General features: G+C 40.5%; 1 protein-coding gene across 1 annotated transcript in view; it reads right to left on the bottom strand.

Annotated features, from left to right (window-relative positions):
* The window catches only part of ITGA5 (integrin subunit alpha 5), a 138,158-nt gene that overhangs the window by 15,188 nt on the left and 101,901 nt on the right, over positions 1-21,069 (bottom strand). The window contains exons 18-28 of the mRNA XM_040340756.1: positions 19,003-19,140; positions 17,496-17,560; positions 14,159-14,309; positions 11,907-11,999; positions 8,743-8,822; positions 7,265-7,345; positions 2,938-3,043; positions 2,654-2,812; positions 2,473-2,562; positions 1,100-1,216; positions 224-325 (exon numbers count right to left, since the gene is read on the bottom strand). Coding sequence (XP_040196690.1) covers positions 224-325; positions 1,100-1,216; positions 2,473-2,562; positions 2,654-2,812; positions 2,938-3,043; positions 7,265-7,345; positions 8,743-8,822; positions 11,907-11,999; positions 14,159-14,309; positions 17,496-17,560; positions 19,003-19,140 — 1,182 coding nt within the window. The remainder of the gene's footprint in view (positions 1-223; positions 326-1,099; positions 1,217-2,472; positions 2,563-2,653; positions 2,813-2,937; positions 3,044-7,264; positions 7,346-8,742; positions 8,823-11,906; positions 12,000-14,158; positions 14,310-17,495; positions 17,561-19,002; positions 19,141-21,069) is intronic.

A 21,069-nucleotide genomic window follows, 5' to 3' on the forward strand; every position in this document is an offset into this window, starting at 1 on the left:
TTGATCTTCACATAACCGCAGCCTTGCCTGGTCTTGGGCATTAATGTGCACATACAATGTGCAGGGTGAGTAGACTTAGCCCACAATGGGTGCAGGCCCTTTGAAACCTGCCATGCAGTAAAACACACTTCAAAACGAGGGAGTTACACACTACAACAGTGTGAATCTGCCCTTACATGGATGATATAAACACACATAAAAGACAATTTCATGATCATCTTACCTGATGTGTCCCCTGGGGATAAGTTGCAGGTTCGATTTTGTATGGAAGTCGTTCAATTCGATATTTTGCTTCACACTGTAGAACAAAACCCTGGTTCTCTTTCTGCAAAATAAAAAGTTACATGATTTAATAACAAAATGTCATTTTCACTAACTATCACCACCAAGCAAACCCTGAACGACAACAGCCTAAAATATCGAATGACAATTACAACCAGTAATTCACCTATTCCTGCAATCTAATTGAACATAAACCTCTGTTTTTTTAGTATATGAATGCTTCCTGAAATCGTTCTCTGGCAATTGTTACTCCAGGCTTTGTGCCCAATACTTTTTTTTATTTTGTTTTAATCATTTCACACAAAAAAAATAAAAAGCCAGCAATTACTGACAGATAAGTCAGGATTTAACAAATAGACCAATCCAGGTCAAAAAACTTTTCAGATGAATTCACTGCAGGAATATAGTCGTAATTTAGAACGGTCTACATACTCCCTATCCTGTATATAGATACCCAACTGCCCCTTTAACCAAATGAACAAACATGAAAGGTCTATACACCGGAATTGAAAATACAGCATGTACAACAAATTTCCGATAAGGAAAATTAATTTAACATTTCTGGAAGCAAAGTTAAATGGATCCATTAAAAAGTTACTAATGTTATACAAAAAGCTGTGCTGTAGCAACTTTTCAAGCTTGTATGTAGGTTGACCACCAGATGGCGCAAGAGTCATACATTCGCCTGCATGCCACAGCCTCAACCTGTTTAAAACTACATTTCTATAATAACCGGTCTTGAACAGCAGTGAGTCTTTCATTAAAGCATAAACCAAATAATGTCAAAAACAGAAACAAAAAAGCAAAAACAATTTACCTGCATAAAGGTATCACCCCATACACGGAAATGGACTTTAAGAATAGCCCGTTGCTGTTTTTCTAGTGGCAGGACATCACAGCTAAGGTTAAAGCAATCTTCATGATGATGACATTTCTACAAAGCAAGCAACATATTTCAAAACATAAAACACCAATGAAAAACTACCAGCACATATATAAAACAATATAAAACAAAAAAAAAGAAAGAAATTTAGATGTTCTATGAAAGTATTCCCACTTTTGGTGTGTTTTTAGGATTTTATGTTAACAATCTATTCTTAATCTATGCTACAGTCTCAGGGCAGTGACTCAATGAACAGTTAACTTCACTGCCTGATACTAGTGTGCAGCCCCAGAGTCAAGGAATAGCTGCTGCTGTCTGAACCCAAGCTCATGTGTCTTACATGGAGACCAGTTCCCTTTCAAGAGCGTAAAATCACAGACTGCTTGTGGTTAACATACATTCATTTTTACATGTATGTAATGCATATTCTGTAAAAGGAAATTTTAATGGCATGCATTTGTTTGACTGCTTTCACTAACAGTATAGTTTTTGAGCAGCAGGGGAGAAGAGGAGTACATTGCTTTATGTGAGGCTCAACTAGGGGCACTGAGCTAAGGTTGGAAAGATAAACAGGTGAAAATAGACCTAAAGCCTGCTGGATGCATGGAAATAAAAATAAAAAATATGCATACGAAACTTTTTTTTGATTTGTTTCACATCCAGTGAACACTATGTGCAACTGAATTTTAACCACATAACATCCTACAAGCCATTAAAAAAGTAATCATTCCTCATTCTTGGTGGGGAGATTCAATAAAATGATTCTGGGTTGCAGTAAGGACTTTGCAGACTTCGCCTGATGAAGCAAGCTTCACGGAATGCTACAGGATGGGTACATTTCACAAAAGTGTGACCCCCAGCCCAGCCATATATGCCAAATGTCCAGCTCAAATCTTTCTATTGTTCATTTCATTATCTTTGATCCAGTAGTGTCCATTGGGGTAATGTGTGTGGTTTCTAAAAAACAGATTTGCTTTTTTTTGTTGGTTACTGTGGTTGGTGCCAAATCTACAGCATCCACTTTCAGGAGAATCGGATGCCTTGTTTCCCCCCCTCCTTTTTGTTCCTGTGGTTCAATTCACCCAAGCAGATTGAACCACACAGTGCTCAGTGAGGGACCAGGCATTCAACATGCCCAAAAAGTTTCCAAGTAGCTGAAGATTCTTCAAACACTTTAGCTATTGAAGAAAAGGATTATATATTCTAGTGACAGTTGCTTTAAAGATCACCATCTAAAAATATATCATCCACAGATGTCCATCCAGTTTTAACAAATTTAAACCAGTATTAAAATGAACAAGACTCACCAGTATATGTGATCCACTAGCAGGGATTTTGGAGGTGTCTCTTCGCTCTACATGATGTCCAGGCTTCGCAGAACCTTGCACTGTTGAATACTGCAAAGAGAATATGTCAAACATGAAGAATACTTCACAAGAAAGCAGCGATGCAATTAAAAAAAGAAAAACAATTCCTATTTCTTCTCACCTGCAGCTGAAATGGATTAACAGTTGGTTTAGCTGTACAGTTCCCCAATCCTTGCACGGAGTAGTTCATGACATACATCAGTTGATCTTTATTGTGAACCCTTGGGCAAATCAGAGTTAGGGTACCATGGCTAATAGAGCTTGGTCCAAGGTTGGCCAACTAATGAGCAAAAAAACAAAAACGCACACATTAGTTGATAACTTTGTATGCAGGTTAGATGTGTGGAAACATTTCAAATGTCACTTCCCTGGTGGTAGCCAATGGAAGTCAAACCCTATTCTTACCTCGTATACATGATTGACCTCTGGGCCTACATCTTCCACTTGGGTGGGATTTTTATTTTGCTTCCAGTTCGCAAGTGGGAATATCACACTGTCTGGCTTTGAAACCCTGAAATGAAAGTTCAGTATGTTTAGTTCTTGATAGGCACAGTGTCTGCATCCACCTTATCAACACCTAGGAGGTCTTTAAAAGTTTGTGGAATGTAGCAAATAAAAAAAAAAAAGCCTGTACGACTGCTATACAGGCCATGATGCAATTTAATGTTTTTTTATTTTTCAAAAAATACCTCACTTTTTAATAAGCAGTGCTGTAACCTTTCTGTAACCTTTCTGTAAAATTCAATGCAATGTAGCAAGCTAGAAGTTTTTTGTACACCATTGGTGTACAGAAAGCCCCCAGAAATGTAATTTCCTGCTTGTGTCATTGACGGATTTTCCCTAAAGTCTACACTAAGATACCAGATTTTAGGCATCCCCTAAATAGGAATTTCTGTTACTTTACAATACTCAAAAGGAGTAAACACTCATTAGAACACCGAGTTCACCAGGGGATTATAGTTGGACCCTCCAGTTCAGAAGTTCACTTTCACCCAATGCAAATCAGCTGCAGGTTTTTTTTTTTAATAAACTTCCGACACCTTCTACATGAGAACAAACACGAGTTTGCCAGGTAATGTGCTATGAACAATTTTTTCCTATGCTCCATGTCTAACCTATAATTGTATTCTAGAAAAAAAAATGAAATATCGAAGTAATGCAAGGATAATTGGGTAAACCAAAAATAATGGATCAGACGTATTTTCTATAATGATACATTTGTAGCGTTTCAAGCCTAATGCCATATACATTTTTTTACTCCTTGGTGTTTGTATCCTTTTGGAAATGGATCCTTGATTCCTGCCAATTTGATTGGTATCAGATGGAAGAGGAAATGAGGTAAACTCTCTCCTTTTTCTGTCATTTGACGGTTGAGCATTATGGTAAATCGGGGAGAAAGGCAGCATTTCAGAAATAGAAATCCTAACCCCTTCCAGCTCTCCACACATTTGGCTAAAGATGAGTGGAGTGGCTGAACGAAAAAAAAAAAAAAACTACCCGTTTATGGCCAACTTAGGCTGAAAAGGCCAATTTAGCAAATATTGTCCGTTTTATCCTTAGAGCCAACATCAGTATCTTTGCTATACTCAAGCTACATTTTTTTTTTGCTGGGCAATGTTATCACTTGCTGAATCCAAGCAAATACTGCACAGGATGTGCTGTTCTGTCCTGTGGATTAAAAGTGGCTGACCTGCCCTGGGCCAGAACTTAACCTAATTTGAGCTTTACACAAAACAAATGTAATTTGAATCTGGATTGCCAGGGGGAAAGGAAAAGCATTTAAAACCTTAAGTAGGGATACAAAGGATAAATGACATGACAAGTGAGTGATGAAGTAGTTAATGTGAGCTTCTAACACCATTCACAGAAAAACAGATCACAATGGAAGCCAAAGAACAATTGCTGTTAAAGCCATGAATACAAGTGGCACTCCAGTGGCTTACGGGGAGTGTTTGAGAAACAAAGTTAAAACTGGCCATTTTTGCATAACTGATAATGAAGACAAAAAAAAAGGCTCTCAGTGTAAAATAGAACTCAATGTGAGGACTGGCAACTGCGAAAGACTCATAGGAATTAACTTCCACACAATAAAGAGCAGCTTAGGGCAGAATGCTGTAACACTGTTCCCCCTTTCTTCACAGACAGTTGAACAGTCAATTCACTACACATGGGATTTATCTGGATGTCAGCTTGGTGAAGTGCAATCCATACAATTAGCAGATCTATTAGCATTTGCCATTCTTGTTTACATTTTCTGCAGAAGATCCAATTTAGATCACCTTGGTAGGGAATCTGAAATACTCAGATTTTCCTTCAAGATACAAATGACTTGGGTATTATTCAAACATAAATTTGTGTATACACATTCAATTGTAATAACAGTTTCTCAAAAGGAAATGGGTAATCCATAAGACACCTCACAACTTTAAGGCCAGCCATATGCAGTTTGAATCTGCCGGATCAGCAGGAACCGGCTGAGATTTGAACGGCTAATGGGCAGGCTGAATGATCAACCAACTTGGGTACAACCAGCCTGCTGGATTCTCTTGCGATCATTAATGGATGCTATAGCTGCTTGAGCTAATCATGGTCTTCTCCCAGCGGGGCTGGCTCTCTCCACTGGCCCCTGTCGGGAAAAAAGACAACTGCTCGGCAGGAGGGATTTTCCAGCCAGCACTGTCTGGGTTGATGAGGGAATAGTGCAACCCATGGTTGTAGGAAAGTAATGTTCACCATCTATGGCCTGCTTAAGATGTGACCATCAATGTAGAGTATAAAAATCGGTTTAGGATTGATCTCAGAATAAATCCTGGTATAGTTTATGGGCTAGTCATTTACTACTCCTGTGTTCTAAATGTAGTCATCATTCACTGGCTGACAGATAACGAATTCCAAGCGTCTGACAGGATGATTCACAGGTGTGACAGCAATAATTATCTGCTCCAAATATTGACACAGCGCCATTATATACCTGCAGGCATTGCATATTTTCTAGCCTAGGCACACTTGCAAGAACTGTTATTGTCATTGAATATGCACCTCACAGTAAACCCGAGTAACCTAATAAAAATCCACACTACAGAAGCTAATGCTACCAAATATCAATCTATCCTAACCAGTGCAAGCTCTGCCAGTCATGTTCAACCAAACCAAAATGAACAAAGTGCAGTAAGTCATAGCAAGATTCATCTTTTACAGTTCTAAATTACTTATTCAACTAATCATATTGGTTGCTATGTGGAAGTTCACTTGTTCTGATTTTGCCTGCTTTGTATTTCACGTGATGTACTGTATTTAGCTCCAAGGAGAGGTTTAGGACGTATAGTGCATAGAACATGCACAGAAGCCATCAAAGCCAACATAAATGATTGCAAGTAAGCCTTTCACAGATTTGCACAATGCAAACTAATCATATGATGTAATGCACAACAGGGGGTATCTTCAGAAAAATGTGCATTTTGGGATGATCAGATCTAGAGAAGGTGGCAGCTACAGTTATATGCCCTCCTACCTTCTGAACCGTATTGTGCCTTAATGTACCTTCTGGCTTCAATAGGTCAATGTGCCCGTCAATCAATAAGGAGACTCTGGAGGTGAGTAAAGACCAGACCAAACTCCTTATATGGTAAAATATATAGATTTGCCAACTTCAGCTGCCAACATCTTTGCACTTTTTTTTTTTACATTACAAGTTTAAATTCCCCAAATTTGTGAAAGGTTTACTGTAAAGTTGATTTCTTCTGAATTATAAAATTATTGCATATGGCACCTCAGACAATCATTGTACGAGCGTTATTTTCAAGTGAAATCTGCATACCTTTTTAAGCACCACTGGATAAAAAATAATCCAGGTGGCTCAGATTTTTCCCCAATCCCATGAGCTACAGTTTATTTTTACTTTACCCCAAAAAAAAAAAAAAAAACTTACCTACACCAATCATAAAAACATACTTAAAGAAAACCTATACTGAAAAGACTAGGGAGGCTATCATTCATAACCCCCCTCCTCCATCTGAAATTGCCCAAATGTCATGCCGTTTGAGTGGCATTAGCACTTTGAGTCAATGATTAGGAACACGAATGTAGATCAATACATCTGACCTCACTGACTTCTAATCTGCATGCTTTTTCAGGTTGGTTATGTAAAGTTTGAAAGCCAGATACACATTTACCAGGTGAAATTTAGGTAGCCTCCACATTTTCCTCAGCACAGGTCCCCCTAACCAGATAAGTGCGGATTCCTGTGCAGGACAGTATTTCTAGCCCGCTCTGCTCATTTGAAAAAAGAGACCATCTTTGTTCACATTTGATTACTGGTGTGTAGACAGCTTGAATAGGGCGGTGGTACAGATAAAATCTATTCTTTCCTTAAATTTGCAACTTACAGATCAGTTATCTCTCACAAAGCCTGTAACAGATAGCTGGGAATTGACTTTGTCAATACCTAGCTTTGATTTCATTGCAATTAAGGAAGTTGAGTGGTGAGCCGCTTGCTCATCCATAGCTTTTTACAATGTAACAAGTGGCTCCTAGGTATAACACATTCTAGTTTCCTTTAGGTAACCACATGTATTACAGCAGTGATTTTGTCACTTTTGCATAGTTTGAAAACACGGCATTAGCTGGAATGTCTTTCCAACTAAACAGCGAACAAAGCTGCTCTACAAAAGAACTGTTCCCTCAATTGTGTCAGAATTACTGAACTTGAGTTACCTTTTACATAAAAACTTACCCCAAAAATGTCACAGACGTATGGGCTTCAACACTGATTGCTAGCTGCACAAGTTCACTTTGGGAGTTATTGACATTTTTGCTGTAAAGCGAATAATGGTACAAACAAGTTAGACTACATAAAGCATCCAATATACCCAGAACACATGCAAGTTAGATTTTGTTTCCTACATAAGAGCCACTGGTAAAACCATTCAGGAAAAAAAAAAAAAATGTCATAGGTATAGCAATTGTTTCACTAGCATTGTTCAGGCAGCACACCTTCAAAGGTTTAGGCCATCAATACATTATACAATTTTCTTTAGATTTATCAAAATGATATAAAATTAAAACTTTTAATTTGTATGAAATCAGGCAGACCCTTGCACTATATAGTTGATGGAAAATCTGAAGGAAATTAAAAAAGGGGCTGTAAAGGTAAAAAAAAATTTCCCTAAATAGCTTTTTTTTACCTTAGTGCAGTCCTCCAATTACCTCATCCTTTGATTTTGCTTTTAAATGTCCTTATTTCTTCTGAGAAATCCTCACTTCCTGTTCTTCTGTCTGTAACTCCACACAGTAATGCAAGGCTTTCTCCCTGGTGTGGAGAAAGCCTTTTGAGGGGGGAGGGGGTGAGCAGGAATGTCAGGACGCTCACTAACACACAGCTCCTTTCTCCATCTGCAAAATAATGTGTCCTGACCCTCCTGCTCGCCCCCCTCCACACCAGGGAGAAAGCCTCACATTACGGTGTGTAGTTACAGACAGAAGAACAGGAAGAGAGGATTTCTCAGAAGAAATAAGGACATTTAAAAGCAAAATCGAAGTATGAGGTAAGTGAAGGAGGACTGCACTAAGGTAAAGGAAGCTATTTAGGGAATTTTTTTTACCTTTACAACCCCAAAAATAATAATAATTGTTATATATGGCCAGCTTTATAAATAAATACACCAAACTCTTTTACATAATATAGAAACATGCTTCTACAACTTTGGGATCCTGATTATTAGCTTACTTTATGTACCCTATATTCCTGCATCCAGCACCGGTGTTATTTCAGCCAGCATTGTGACCCACCGTGGGCAGTAATTTTGGTACATTTTGCATGCATGGTTTGAATGTTGCTGGCAATATCAGAGTGCTCACTGTGTGACACCCAACATAGAAAAAGTCTACCATGTACGGTTGCAACTTGGCTGGTATTTAATTCATCTAACTGGTAAAAATTTAACTGATTGGCAATATAATTAACAGGATAGAGATCATAAGGCTGGTATGGTTTCCCAAAAAGGTGGCAATCTCATCCATGACATCTGCAAAACAATGTTTTTTGGTGGATTCAAAAAGTACTGAACACCACATGCAATCATCTGACAAAGAACAATAATCATACCATGCCAATGTTTCCCTAGTACAGTAGATGTTCTGCCGAGCTAGAATACAATTTCTGTTAAAGAATCCAAATCAACATGGACACTGTTAAAAGCTGATGCCAAGTACCTGCGAATCTGACTCTCAAAGTGCACCTTCCGACTTGTGTCCCGCAAATGAGGCACAGTGAACCTCAGTCCACCCAACAACTAAAGACGAAGAGGAAAGGAAGGAGAGAATTACATGTGGTACCAAACATACCTGTATATAGGAGGCTTACTAACAATTTTAAATGCAATAATAAAAAAACACACACACACACACACATTGCAATACCTGAATGTATCAACAAAAAAAATATATAGAACTGTTGCATATTGACCACTAGGTTTCATTAGGTAATGTGCCAAGCTGAAAGGAAAAACTGATTATGTAACATTCATATTTTAAAGGGGTTGCAAAGGTAAATTTTTTTTTTTTCTAAATAGGTTCCTTTAAGCTAGTGCATTGTTGGTTCACTTACCTTTTCCTTCAATTTCCCTTATATATTTTGTTTTCTTCGTTTTCTCCTCAGTAAGGCTGAGGAGGAACAGGAAGTAAGAAATTCAAAGAAAAAAAAAACATTTAGAAGGGAAATCGAAGGAAAAGGTAAGTGAACCAACTTAAAGGAACCCATTTAGAAAATAAAAAACCTTTACAACCCCTTTAAACTAAAACTCCACCCAAAACTTTAAAGTTTTATCCCCAATAGAGTGTTCCCTTTACAAATTTTAGCCGAAAACATAAAAAGCTAGGGAAATTTCACCTTTAGGCCCTGTTAACACAGGTGCGACATGCGCTCCTTCTTTAAGCGCACATGTCGCATGACAAGTTACACTCCATTAAGTGCAAAGGAACCGTTCTAATAATGAGTGGCTTGGGCCGCTCCGACTTAGAAAAAGGTTCCTGTACTACTATTAGTGCAACTTCGGCATGACTTGCATAGACTTCTTTAACAGAAGTCCATGCAAGTCACGCCAAAGGCACTCTCAGATGTCGGCAGAAATTCATGGCTAGAACACCTGTTTAATAAACTTTTTTTCATTTTCAACAGCAAAGGTGAAGACCTGAGCCGGCCATACATGGATTGAAATTCATTGGGTTTGGCAGGCACATGATGAATTTAGATCTGTCTGTGGGCTGGTTGTACAGAAGTCATCTACTGATCAGCTTCTGTACAACCAACCTGTTGAGTTTTTCCCGATCACACAGTGTCACTAGCTAAATATTTCAGCCTGGGGAAAAAAATGAAAGTCAGGATCTACAAATACTGTAGCTGCTGACTTACCTGTCCAGTGAGCCCACAATGTCGGCAACCCCAGCCAACCTTCGGATTGGCTGTCAGGTTCTGCCACCATCTCCACTAAGGAAAAAAGGCAGTGAAGCCTTTCGACTTCACAGACTGTTTCTTACTCCGCATGTGTGAATCGCGCTGCACTTTCCAACTGACCCGGCGGTGGAGGAAGGAGGGGGACAGAACGTGAGGGATGGTGCCATCTCCTTGAAGTGGGAACAGGGACCTGTCAAAAATAGGTACCCGTTCCTTCCTTGAAAGGTGCCAAATGTGGCACTGTGGGGGGGAGCAGAAGTTCCACTTTTGGGTGGAACTCCACTTTAAGCACCATTATACTAGCAGGATCAACAGGTATGAATGTAGAGATTAAGTGTTCAACATACATGAAAAAAACACCTTGAATATCGTATATAAAAAAAAAAGGAAGGTGAAACACCCAGGTGCGCCCACAAATCATGCAAGATGAATCAAAGAAACTCCCATAGTGTGAAACCGTATAAAATTTATTAGAAATAAGAGATACCAAACTACTTACATAGAGGCAGTAAAACTAGAATGTATGCAATAAATAACTGTGCTGGGATTTAAGCTGACAGCCTCTTGGCAATGTCACAAGCATGGACTGTGCCAGGGTGGAGGTGCACCTGGGTAATTCACCTTTTTATATGATATTCACTATTAAGGTGTTTTTTTTCATATGTGTTGAACACTTAATCCCTCACATTCTCCTTGTTAGACATGTGCGCTGGCTAAAAATGTTAATTTTCGTTAAATATTTCTCTCGGATCATTCGTTAAACAAAATTCACTATTTTTGGTCATTTTGAATTTCCTCAAAATAAGTATTGGAATTTATTTTTTAAATTTTGCGGTTAAACTACTTGATCTGAAGTTATGAATTATCCGAAATAACGAATGGAACGTAACAAATAAAACATTTTATTATTATGTTACGTTCCAGCCGTTTACATGCGGCATTCGTAACTTCGGATAAATTTGTATTCATTATGTTCACTAACAGCCAAATTTGAAACAAAATTCCAACACCTATAATTAAATAGTTAGTAATAGTTTTTTCAGATTTTCCAATTTTCGGGTAATCTGATTTTTGGATTTTTCTTCTTTTGGATCTTCATTATTTCCGAAAAAGGGTTTTCATTAATTAGTTTTTCGAAGAAATTCATTAATTCGGAAATATTCTATTTTGGAAAACGAATTGCACATGTCTACTCCTTGGAGTGATCTACTAATTTCATGATTGGACAATACAACTTCTAATTGGACTAACATTTTTGGGACTTTACTGCTTTCCCATTTTAGCGCAGCAATATTCTGTTTGTATATGCGGTTTACAATCTTTTCTGTATTGTTTTTGCCAGCGGCTCTATAATTTGCGTTTATCTGTGCAATAACAAATACATGAAGAGATAAAATGAGACATGGGAAATTGTTCTATCACAATGTGAAGATGTAACCTTTCTGATTTTGATTGCATGCACTTTAACACTACACCCAGTCATCGAAAGGACTCCATAGAGAATACACAAAGGAAACATACAGGTCATATCACAGTTTGTGACAAATTAAGTAGCGTCATCGCAAAAATGGTCAACTCACACTTTTTTTATTGTAATTTGAAAATGTACACTGCTCCCATATTTCGAAAATGCTTTAGTGTGATATGGGGGCAGAGATTAGAAAAAGAAAAGGTCCTGTCAAAAAGCAGATCACATTCCTTCAAACTTGCTGATGTAAGCTGTCAAACTTATGGACTTTGTACTAGTGCTGGGGCAAAGTTTACGCATCACTGCCTGAAAATCAGTATGCAGCTTGATAGGCAAAGACAGGCTTCTGGAAGAAGTATTTTGGCTTTGTGAAATATTGCCTTAACCATCTGCTGGTTGAAAGTCGTAAATATGAAATTAGGTAGCCATAAATACTAAATAGATAGGTAAACTTACACTGGTCATAGATTTCATGGGGTTTCCAAGGTCACAAATGACCAAGCGGGTCTCATTCTGAACTTCATAGCGACAAGACCAAGAAGAGAGGTTCTGTAGAAAAGAAAAACGTTAACGTAGAGAACATGAAAAGATAAAAGAAAAACACACACACACACTGCAAGGATGTGTCACTGCAGTGGCAGCAAGTGCATAGCAGTAGAAGGATGGGGTTCAGGGCAGTATTGAGAGCTGGGGGGGGGGCAGTGCAGTTTTTAGCATGTGGTAAAATGGGGAGTGCAGGCACTTTAGTGACAGAGGATAAGGGTATGCAGGGGGGAGTGGTGGTGAGCGGAAGGGTATGCAGGGGGGAGTGGTGGTGAGCGGAAGGGTATGCAGGGGGGAGTGGTGGTGAGCGGAAGGGTATGCAGGGGGGAGTGGTGGTGAGCGGAAGGGTATGCAGGGGGGGGTGGTGGTGAGCGGAAGGGTATGCAGGGGGGAGTGGTGGTGAGCGGAAGGGTATGCAGGGGGGAGTGGTGGTGAGCGGAAGGGTATGCAGGGGGGAGTGGTGGTGAGCGGAATGGTATGCAGGGGGGGAGTGGTGGTGAGCGGAAGGGTATGCAGGGGGGGAGTGGTGGTAAGCGGAAGGGTATGCAGGGGGGGAGTGGTGGTAAGCGGAAGGGTATGCAGGGGGGGAGTGGTGGTGAGCGGAAGGGTATGCAGGGGGGAGTGGTGGTGAGCGGAAGGGTATGCAGGGGGGAGTGGTGGTGAGCGGAAGGGTATGCAGGGGGGAGTGGTGGTGAGCGGAAGGGTATGCAGGGGGCAGTGGTGGTTGAGCGGAAGGGTATGCAGGGGGGAGTGGTGGTTGAGCGGAAGGGTATGCAGGGGGGAGTGGTGGTTGAGCGGAAGGGTATGCAGGGGGAGTGGTGGTTGAGCGGAAGGGTATGCAGGGGGGGGTGGTGGTTGAGCGGAAGGGTATGCAGGGGGGAGTGGTGGTTGAGCGGAAGGGTATGCAGGGGGGAGTGGTGGTTGAGCGGAAGGGTATGCAGGGGGGAGTGGTGGTTGAGCGGAAGGGTATGCAGGGGGGAGTGGCGAACGCTGCCCCAGTGAGGAGTTGTCAACACAAGCCTAGGGGTAGGGAGGTGAGGGGCTAGAGGAAAAAGGCCATGTCAGTTGAAACATACCTGCTGCAGGGACCACAATATGGGCATGCTTACTGCTAGGTACAGCTGTATGGATAACACTGGTCTACATTGAAACGGCAAAACTACCGTTTCAAACTACAGTAGTAATGACACCATGTTATTACCCTTCCGATGCCACTTAAGTTTAAGGTTTACTAAAACATATGGAAAGCTCTGTCAAAGTATTTCCACTTTTGCAGTCGAACTCAAGAAGCCCCACTATAGATCTTAAATTATAAGGCCCAAAGTGGCACCACATCACAAACAGGAATGATATGAGAGCGCAGAGCCGATTTGCATGCTTCAGCATTTCATGGTGGTTTTGATATGTTTGATGGAAGTAAAAATCTTTTCTGTGTCTGTATATGCACGGTGTATTTGTGCCTTTTTAATGAGTTTCTAATAAAATCCTTGGCCTTTTTAAATTTTGCTTACTTGGTGCCGTTCAAGTCCCCTATTTTGCCCCACTATATATGTTTGCTGCGTGTTCCCATTCAAGCAGCATACAAAAACAAAATATTATATTAAAAAAACAAAACCACACAGGTTAGTGGGTCCCGAGGACAGGAGTCGAGAACCACTTATTTAGGGGAGGGTGGAAGTCATTTAAAAGGATAACTTTATGGAAGTTAAGCTATCCCTTAAAACAGTGGTCATCAACTACTGTCCTCAGGGCCCACTAAGACCCCTTTCACACTGAGGAGTTTTTCAGGCGGTACAGCACTAAAAATAGCGCTGCTATACCGCCTGAAAAACTCCGGCACTGCATACTCAATGTGAAAGCCACCGCGGCTCTCGCCCCAGTGTGAAAGGGCCCCAACAGGCCAGGTTTGCAAGATAACTGAAATACATCACAGGTGATATAATTTGCTGCTCAGTGATTGCAGTATTCTAGTCTGCATCTCCCCAAGGTCATACATAATACCTGGCCTGTTAGTGGGCCCTGAGGTTAGGGTGGATGACCACTGCCTTAAGACATTGTAGTGAAAAGAATCTGAATTCAAAATGGTAATATGGATAGAACATAGAACAGATATATCAAAAACACACAATTATGGTAGAAATGCTCGCCAAAGCTCGGACACTTACTTCATTGTTTCGCAAAATACCGCTGTACTCTGCTTCTGCGGGTATGACAACATAGAGCTCGGCCTCATATGCTCCCCCTTCTCCGTCATTTATTGCATTAAACAGTAATGTCAGGAAGTTCTCATCACCCAGATATACTGATTTTCGATCACTGCAATGCAAACACAATTAACTGAAATCATAGGGCGTCTTTACAGTATTACTCCATTTGAAAAAAAAAAATTACACAAAAAAGGAAATATTCCTAGTGTTTACAGGAAGAGACTTCAAGTAACAAACCAAGAAATGTGACTCATAAGAACATATGATTGAAACCAGCTTAATGAAACAAGAAATGCATTACGACTTGCACTTCCTGTTATTGTTTAAATGGCCAGTCACCTGAGACAAAATCAACAGGCTTCAGCGCTGAAGGGTGGCAGAGACACAGCAAAATTTTTGAAAGTGAGCTCTTGGCACAGAGTGAGGAGAATATGCTGAAGGAAGAGTTAAGGATTATTTTAGGACCTATTTAAAGTAAAAAAAACACAGCACTTCCAAACCGCCCCAAAGATGCTGCTTGCAATCGCACTGCCCCGGTGTGAAAGCACCCATTGCAATATATGGGAGGCAGTTATCAGGTGATAAAATGCCTGAAAACTGCTTCAGTGTGAAATGGGTCTCAATGTTAAGGGCAGGTTTAGAATTTGGGGTTTGAGCATTAGCATACCTCCCAACCGTCCCGGATTCCGCGGGAATTTCCCGCGATTTTAAGCAAGTCCCGCGATCAGGGCTAATTCCCGCAAGCCCAGTGCCTGCCAGAACATTATTCAGTGGCGGACTGAGCACGGTAGCGCTGGCTCCAGCACGCAGAACCTGTCCACTGGTTGTTAAAGCCGCTTCAAGGGTCTCACCAAAGGCCCCTGTCTCCCTGCACAAACTGGTTGCTAGCCACGGGCCACTTTGTGTCTAGCAACCAGTGACGTCAGGAGAGGAGAGAGTGGCTCCATAATTCAATGCAGAGGAGGATTTAACTTCCTACTCCTCCCTCGCTCCACCCACTTCCTCCCTGCAGTGATGTCGGGTCAGAGGATCAGAAAGTGTCCTGCCTGCCTCCTCTCCCTCAAGGTGCCTCAGATCCAGAAGAGGTAGGTAGGGTAGTTTCCATACAAGGCAGAACAGCTCAACAACTTCAATTCGGCTAAGAAGCCCCCCCCCGCTCAACAAGTGTCCCGCATTGGACTTTTTAAATGTTGGGAGGTATGCATTAGGGGTACAAGGCAATTAAAACAAAGCTGTTCTTTGCCCAAGCAGAGCAAATTGGTGGGTTTACATATATGCTGATCCTTGCAGCAGGTTGCATTTGTCTTCAAGGGACATCTATGTTGGCCGCAATGGAATGTGGGAATAGAATTTCAGGAGGGGAGCCATGCTATGGACCATTGGACTACAATTCCCACAGCAAGAGAGCAATAGATGAAGAAAAGATCTGCATTTCTTAGGATGCAGATTGAATAGCTTCCTCTGACCATGAGGGAGGCCAGAGCATGCACATCGGGACCCCAGTGCTAGCCGGCTGAGGAGTTAGGACTACAGCTGCTACACCGAGACCTTTATCTACTGCTTTAGCCAAGAGGTACCTTCTCAGGGAACGTTGCACTCTCTTAGAGCATATAGTATTATTTACATTGTAGTTAATACATACACTATTTTTGTCTGGCTTTGCCATTTAATGAGTGGATTCTAGTCTAGCAGTAGAGAACTCTATTCAAGATTACTTTGGCATATTGATTTCACGGTCTAGCATAATGTGTCTGTACTTACCTGCTCTATGCTCAAACCACCATTTACTCAAACCTGTACAAATACATTTACCACTAAATGATCTTGTGTCCATTTCTTGATGCCAATATACAGCCAAGTTAAAGGGATCTATACTGGTATTATAAGTGCTTGCAGTAACTTTTATTCAACCAAGGTGTGTGACAGAGGGGCTTAGGCATTTTTTTTTGGAGTCGAAGCATAGAACAGAGAGCTCAAATTACCATGCTACACAAGTATTAATTCTAGAGCTGCAATTATTTGAGATTTGTCTAGATTTCAGCTTTAAGTTAAAAATCTCTGCACATATACTGCAGTGGCAGCTGGTGCTCCATCGGTCGGGGGGGGGGCAGAAGACAGACCTGACCACAGACAACCCCCCCTGTCACACCAGCCTTCCACCCCTCCTTGTTGCTTGAGCCGGCCGCCACACACACACACCCCCCATACCCATGACCCCCACCCCCAGCTCACTCACTCCCTGGCCAGCCCTGCACTTTCCCCATGCAGGTCAAGGCTGCGGCTTTCTCCCCTCCATCTCCTGGTTATCTCTTCTCCTCCAGGGAAATCAGGTCTTCAAACTCCTGGCCAATAGGGGTCCCAGGACCCACTTCCGGGTTGGCCAGGGAGGATAAACAGGAAGACAGAATAGTGCTCTGCTTCCCGATCCCACTCTTTTTTAAAGACAATTAGAGCCATAGTCTCTAATCATGTGCTTTAAAAAAATCAAAACATTGAAATCCATGCGTTTCGGCGCCCTGCATATAATTATATAGTACTATATTTCTCATATAGTTCAGGGGGCAGACGCATGAATTCGGTGCGGTGATGGGGGTGCCCCTAATGAGCAGCTGCCACTGCTACAATGCCAGAATCATCCACCTACTGCTGTCATTACAAGGGGGACAGGGCAATTCTTGGATATTGATGTACCTTATATTTCATACAAGGAATAAAGTGTGAACGAGACCCTGCAATGGAGAAAGGACAGCTAGAAATATAGGCAATAGAGTCTTTCAGCTTATAGAAAGCCTTTCAAAGACTCGCTCAACCAGTATTCAGTTTTTTTCTGGACTTGACATAAATGTACTGCCTAGAAACATTTGTATTATGAGTCGTTTGATCCTCCCCTTCCTTCACTGTCCCCAATCCATCTCCTGATGGAACAGAGCCTTGGGGACACTCTGCACAGGATCAGTTTGGTGTATATTGCTAGACTATTTTTTCTTCTTGGAAAGGGTGTATGTGATCAGCACATCAGCAATGGCCAGACAGAGGGTCAGTGGTCCTTCTGCCTCATAGGACAGTCAGAATTGAATGAAAACTCCTCTACAAGCTTTAACCAGACACGGATAGAAATCATAAGACCGCTATATACTGCTGCCAAGAAAAGGTATTTAGCAGCTTATAATTTACTAAGATAATCACATTTTCCCTGTGTACTGAGACCAGATATAGTGAATTCAGGGTCCTGAGTTTAGTAACACTTTAAGCCCCTACCAACATTTAAATACTTCTTCCAGCTGTTCAGACTTACCTGGAGACATTAAGCTTCAAGTCTGGTACACAGATGTTATTATCACAATCTAGCTGAATCTGAACCTAAGAGAAAAAAAAGATATGGGAGGTTACAATTTATTATGAACCATGCTGAGTAAACGACACTGACAAAGCTGTGTCCAACTATATCCTACAATGTGTTACACTGTCTTATGAAATCTATGGCTCTGCAAACTGAATATACAATTTCCAGTAAAACATTCAGTGAAGCTTAGCAAGAGACTACACTTCTAATGCTGGGCTCTTTGGCATTTGATGAGTTGATTCACGCCAAAAAAGTACACAACCAACAATTATAAAACCAAAGCATTTTTGTGTGTAGTTAAAACGATTACAGAATATTAATGCTTTTTTTTTTTTTTTAAAGAGTTGCTGCATCTTTCTTTTAAATTGTAGACCATGGATTCTGATCCACTACATGGCACCATGTAGCATCTCACAACCAAGATTGTATTATCAATAGCAAGGAAGGATGCAGGCACCTCATTATACAAGCGCAAGAGCAAGCTGGTGTGACAGATCTCACCAACAAAAGAGTGCACATAAAATCTGGTAACACTACAACTCTTTCAGGAGCAAGAGAAGGATGTGGGTGACCCCTTTAGTCAATAGTATACATGGAAGTCACATATTTTAAGGTTTTCTTAAACTATAGCATCAATGGGTGGAGTAAATGTTACCAACTTTCCCTCAAATTTATGGGGATAAATTGAGTATGCGTGCACCACACAAATATACTTGTTTCTCTGCCATTCCTTTTAATTTGGTCATCAAATGTCTGCATTACAGAAGCAATGCTTTGTGCGTTGTAAGGCATCTTACAACGTAAAGTCAATGTTCACAATGACAAGACTCCTACTATTATAATATTGTAGAATGGAAATAGAGTTATAAGCACAAGTTTTCCCTTAAAGGCAGTCAAGGGAGAAACATAGACGCTGACTTTATCAACTGCACTTTCTGAAAATAGCAGCTGCCTGGCTGTCAAACTTGCTCATAATCTTGGAATCTGACTCAGAACAAGTATGCAAATAGGCACTTAGGACTTCTAAGATCAGCATAAATTCAGACAGCGACTAAAATATTCAGAGTGACCCATAGTAGGCAGGTAGGACTCAATCTAGGCATAGGCACAGCAAATAGGATACTAGTGACTCATAGTAGGCAAAAAGGACAGCAGAACAGCTAGGATTCTAGCGACTCAAAGTAAGCAGAGGGTCAGCCCAACAACCAGGCTACCTTTGAGTCTCAAAACCCATATTTTACTCATGACAGGCTTGCTTGAAAACAGTTACCCATTTGGCTAAGGAACAAAAAAAAAAAACACACACACACACACACACACACACACACACACACACACACACACACACACGATTTCTATGGGACTGCAGTTATAAAAAGTCACATGAGCTCATCTAAGCTAAAGCCATTCATAGAGGTTTCCCATAAAGCAGTAGGTAGATTGTCTATGTGCAGCTAACCTTTTGTTCAATATGGTTCTTAGTCTTGTAATTGAAGATTGGCAATAACCCATGAGCATCAGGAGGTGCCTGTGAATCCAGGGAGAAGTTCAGAGAGACAAAAATTTGAGAGAGCTTGTCCCGAAAAGAGGACTCCTCCTGAAAAGAAACAAATAAAAATGAACTCTAATTACATTTAGGAATACTGCAACAGAAGATCAGAACAATCCATACTTAAACTCTACAGATCTTGGCTCCTTCCACCCACCTTGTGTCCTTAACATAACAAACACGTCATGCAGAACAGCTGTACACATGCTGACGGATCAGAAATGTAGCTGGTTAAAAGCATAACTGCCTGGACTGTGGCCAATTTAACAGATCTTGGATTTGCTTTTCTTCAGCATTCCTAACTTATATAATTTAAGACTCATACAAAAAAAAAAAAAAAAAAAAAAAAAAGATGTTGGAAGTTCAGGAAGTGCTGACCAAGTTCAGTTCCATGGATCCATTAAGGAAAACAAACTACAAAGATTTATGGGGTTGATTTTAGCGGCTAGAATACTGGACAGGAGTCGTCATTCAAATAGTCAACCAAGGGTATAGTTTTTATTAGTATAAATAGTTTAACCGGTAGTCATAAGCAAGGAATAGGTGGGCAGCTCTTTTTAAGAATTCATTTTTACAATAAAATAGATCCTCATGTATTGAAAGTGTTAAGGAGATCCAGAAAGCAGAAAAAAAAATAGGTTAAAAATAAATAAATCTATTGGTACCATTTTTGCAAAAAGCAACGCCACAATTCTCAGTGCTACTTAAAAACATAGTAAAAACATGCCAGGTAAAAATCTAAAAATATGAAAATAAGCATATTGCTGGAAAAAAATAAAGTATTAGGCCAATTATTGGTTTGCACTTCCTCCTTCACGACAGCACCCAGAAGATCCCAAAAGATAACTTGTGGAAATTGGAAACAGCTGAATCCATGAATATGATGTCTAGAAAAACTGCTGAGGCTACTAATAAAAAAAGGAGGCACTAATTAGATGGGACTTTAATCTTTACTTCATGCCCCAGTTAGGAAACAGATGGGTGCTAGAAGGGAGGATGTACAGGGCCTTGAAAAGTATTTATACCCCTTGAAATTTTCCACATTTTGTCACGTTACAACTAAAACCGTAAATGTATTTTATTGGGATTTTATGTGATAGACCAACACAAAGTGAAACATAATTGTAAAAGTGGAAGGAAAATGATAAAATGATTTTCAAATTTCTTTACAAATAAATATGTCAAAGGGTGGCAAGCGTTTGTATTCACCCCCTTTACTCCGATACACCCCCCCCCCCCCAACTAAAATCTAGTGCAACCAATTGCCTTCAGAAGTCACTCAATTAGTAAATAGTGTCCACCTTTATTCTCAGTATAAATGAAATGCAGCTGTCCTGTGAAGTCCTCAGGAGGTTTGTTAGAGAACCTTAGTGAACAAACCACATCATGAAGGCAGAGGAACACACCAGGACAGGTCAGTGATAAAGTTGTGCAGGAGTTTAAAGCAGGGTTAGGTTATAAAAAAAATATCCCAAGCTTTGAACGTCTCACGGAGCACTGTTTAAAGGGGTTGTAAAGGTTTGTTTTTTTATTTTCTAAATAGATAACTTTAAGCTAGTGCATTGTTGGTCCACCAACCTTTTGCTTCGATTTCCCTTCTAAATGTTTTTTTTCTTTGTCTGAATTTCTCACTTCCTGTTTCTCCTCAGTAAGCTTGCCCCCATCTGGCTGGGGATTAGTCAGCCAGAACAGCTTACCGAGGAGAAACAGGAAGTGAGAAATTCTGACAAAAAAAACATTTAGAAGGGAAATCGAAGGAAAGGGTTAGTGAACAACAATGCACAAGCTTAAAGTTACCTATTTAGAAAATAAAAAAACCTACGTTAGATCTACCGGTAACGGTATTTCTACGAGCCTTCCAGGACGGCACACCAGAGAGATAAGGGCTCCTCCCACAGGAAACACAATCAATTGACAAGTTTGTTATAAGTTCCCACCCACCCCCTTGCTCCTCAGTATTTAATAAAGTAATCTTGA

The sequence above is a fragment of the Rana temporaria genome, chromosome 2, assembly GCF_905171775.1.
Source record: "Rana temporaria chromosome 2, aRanTem1.1, whole genome shotgun sequence".
In the NCBI taxonomy this organism is placed as follows: Eukaryota; Metazoa; Chordata; class Amphibia; order Anura; family Ranidae; genus Rana; species Rana temporaria.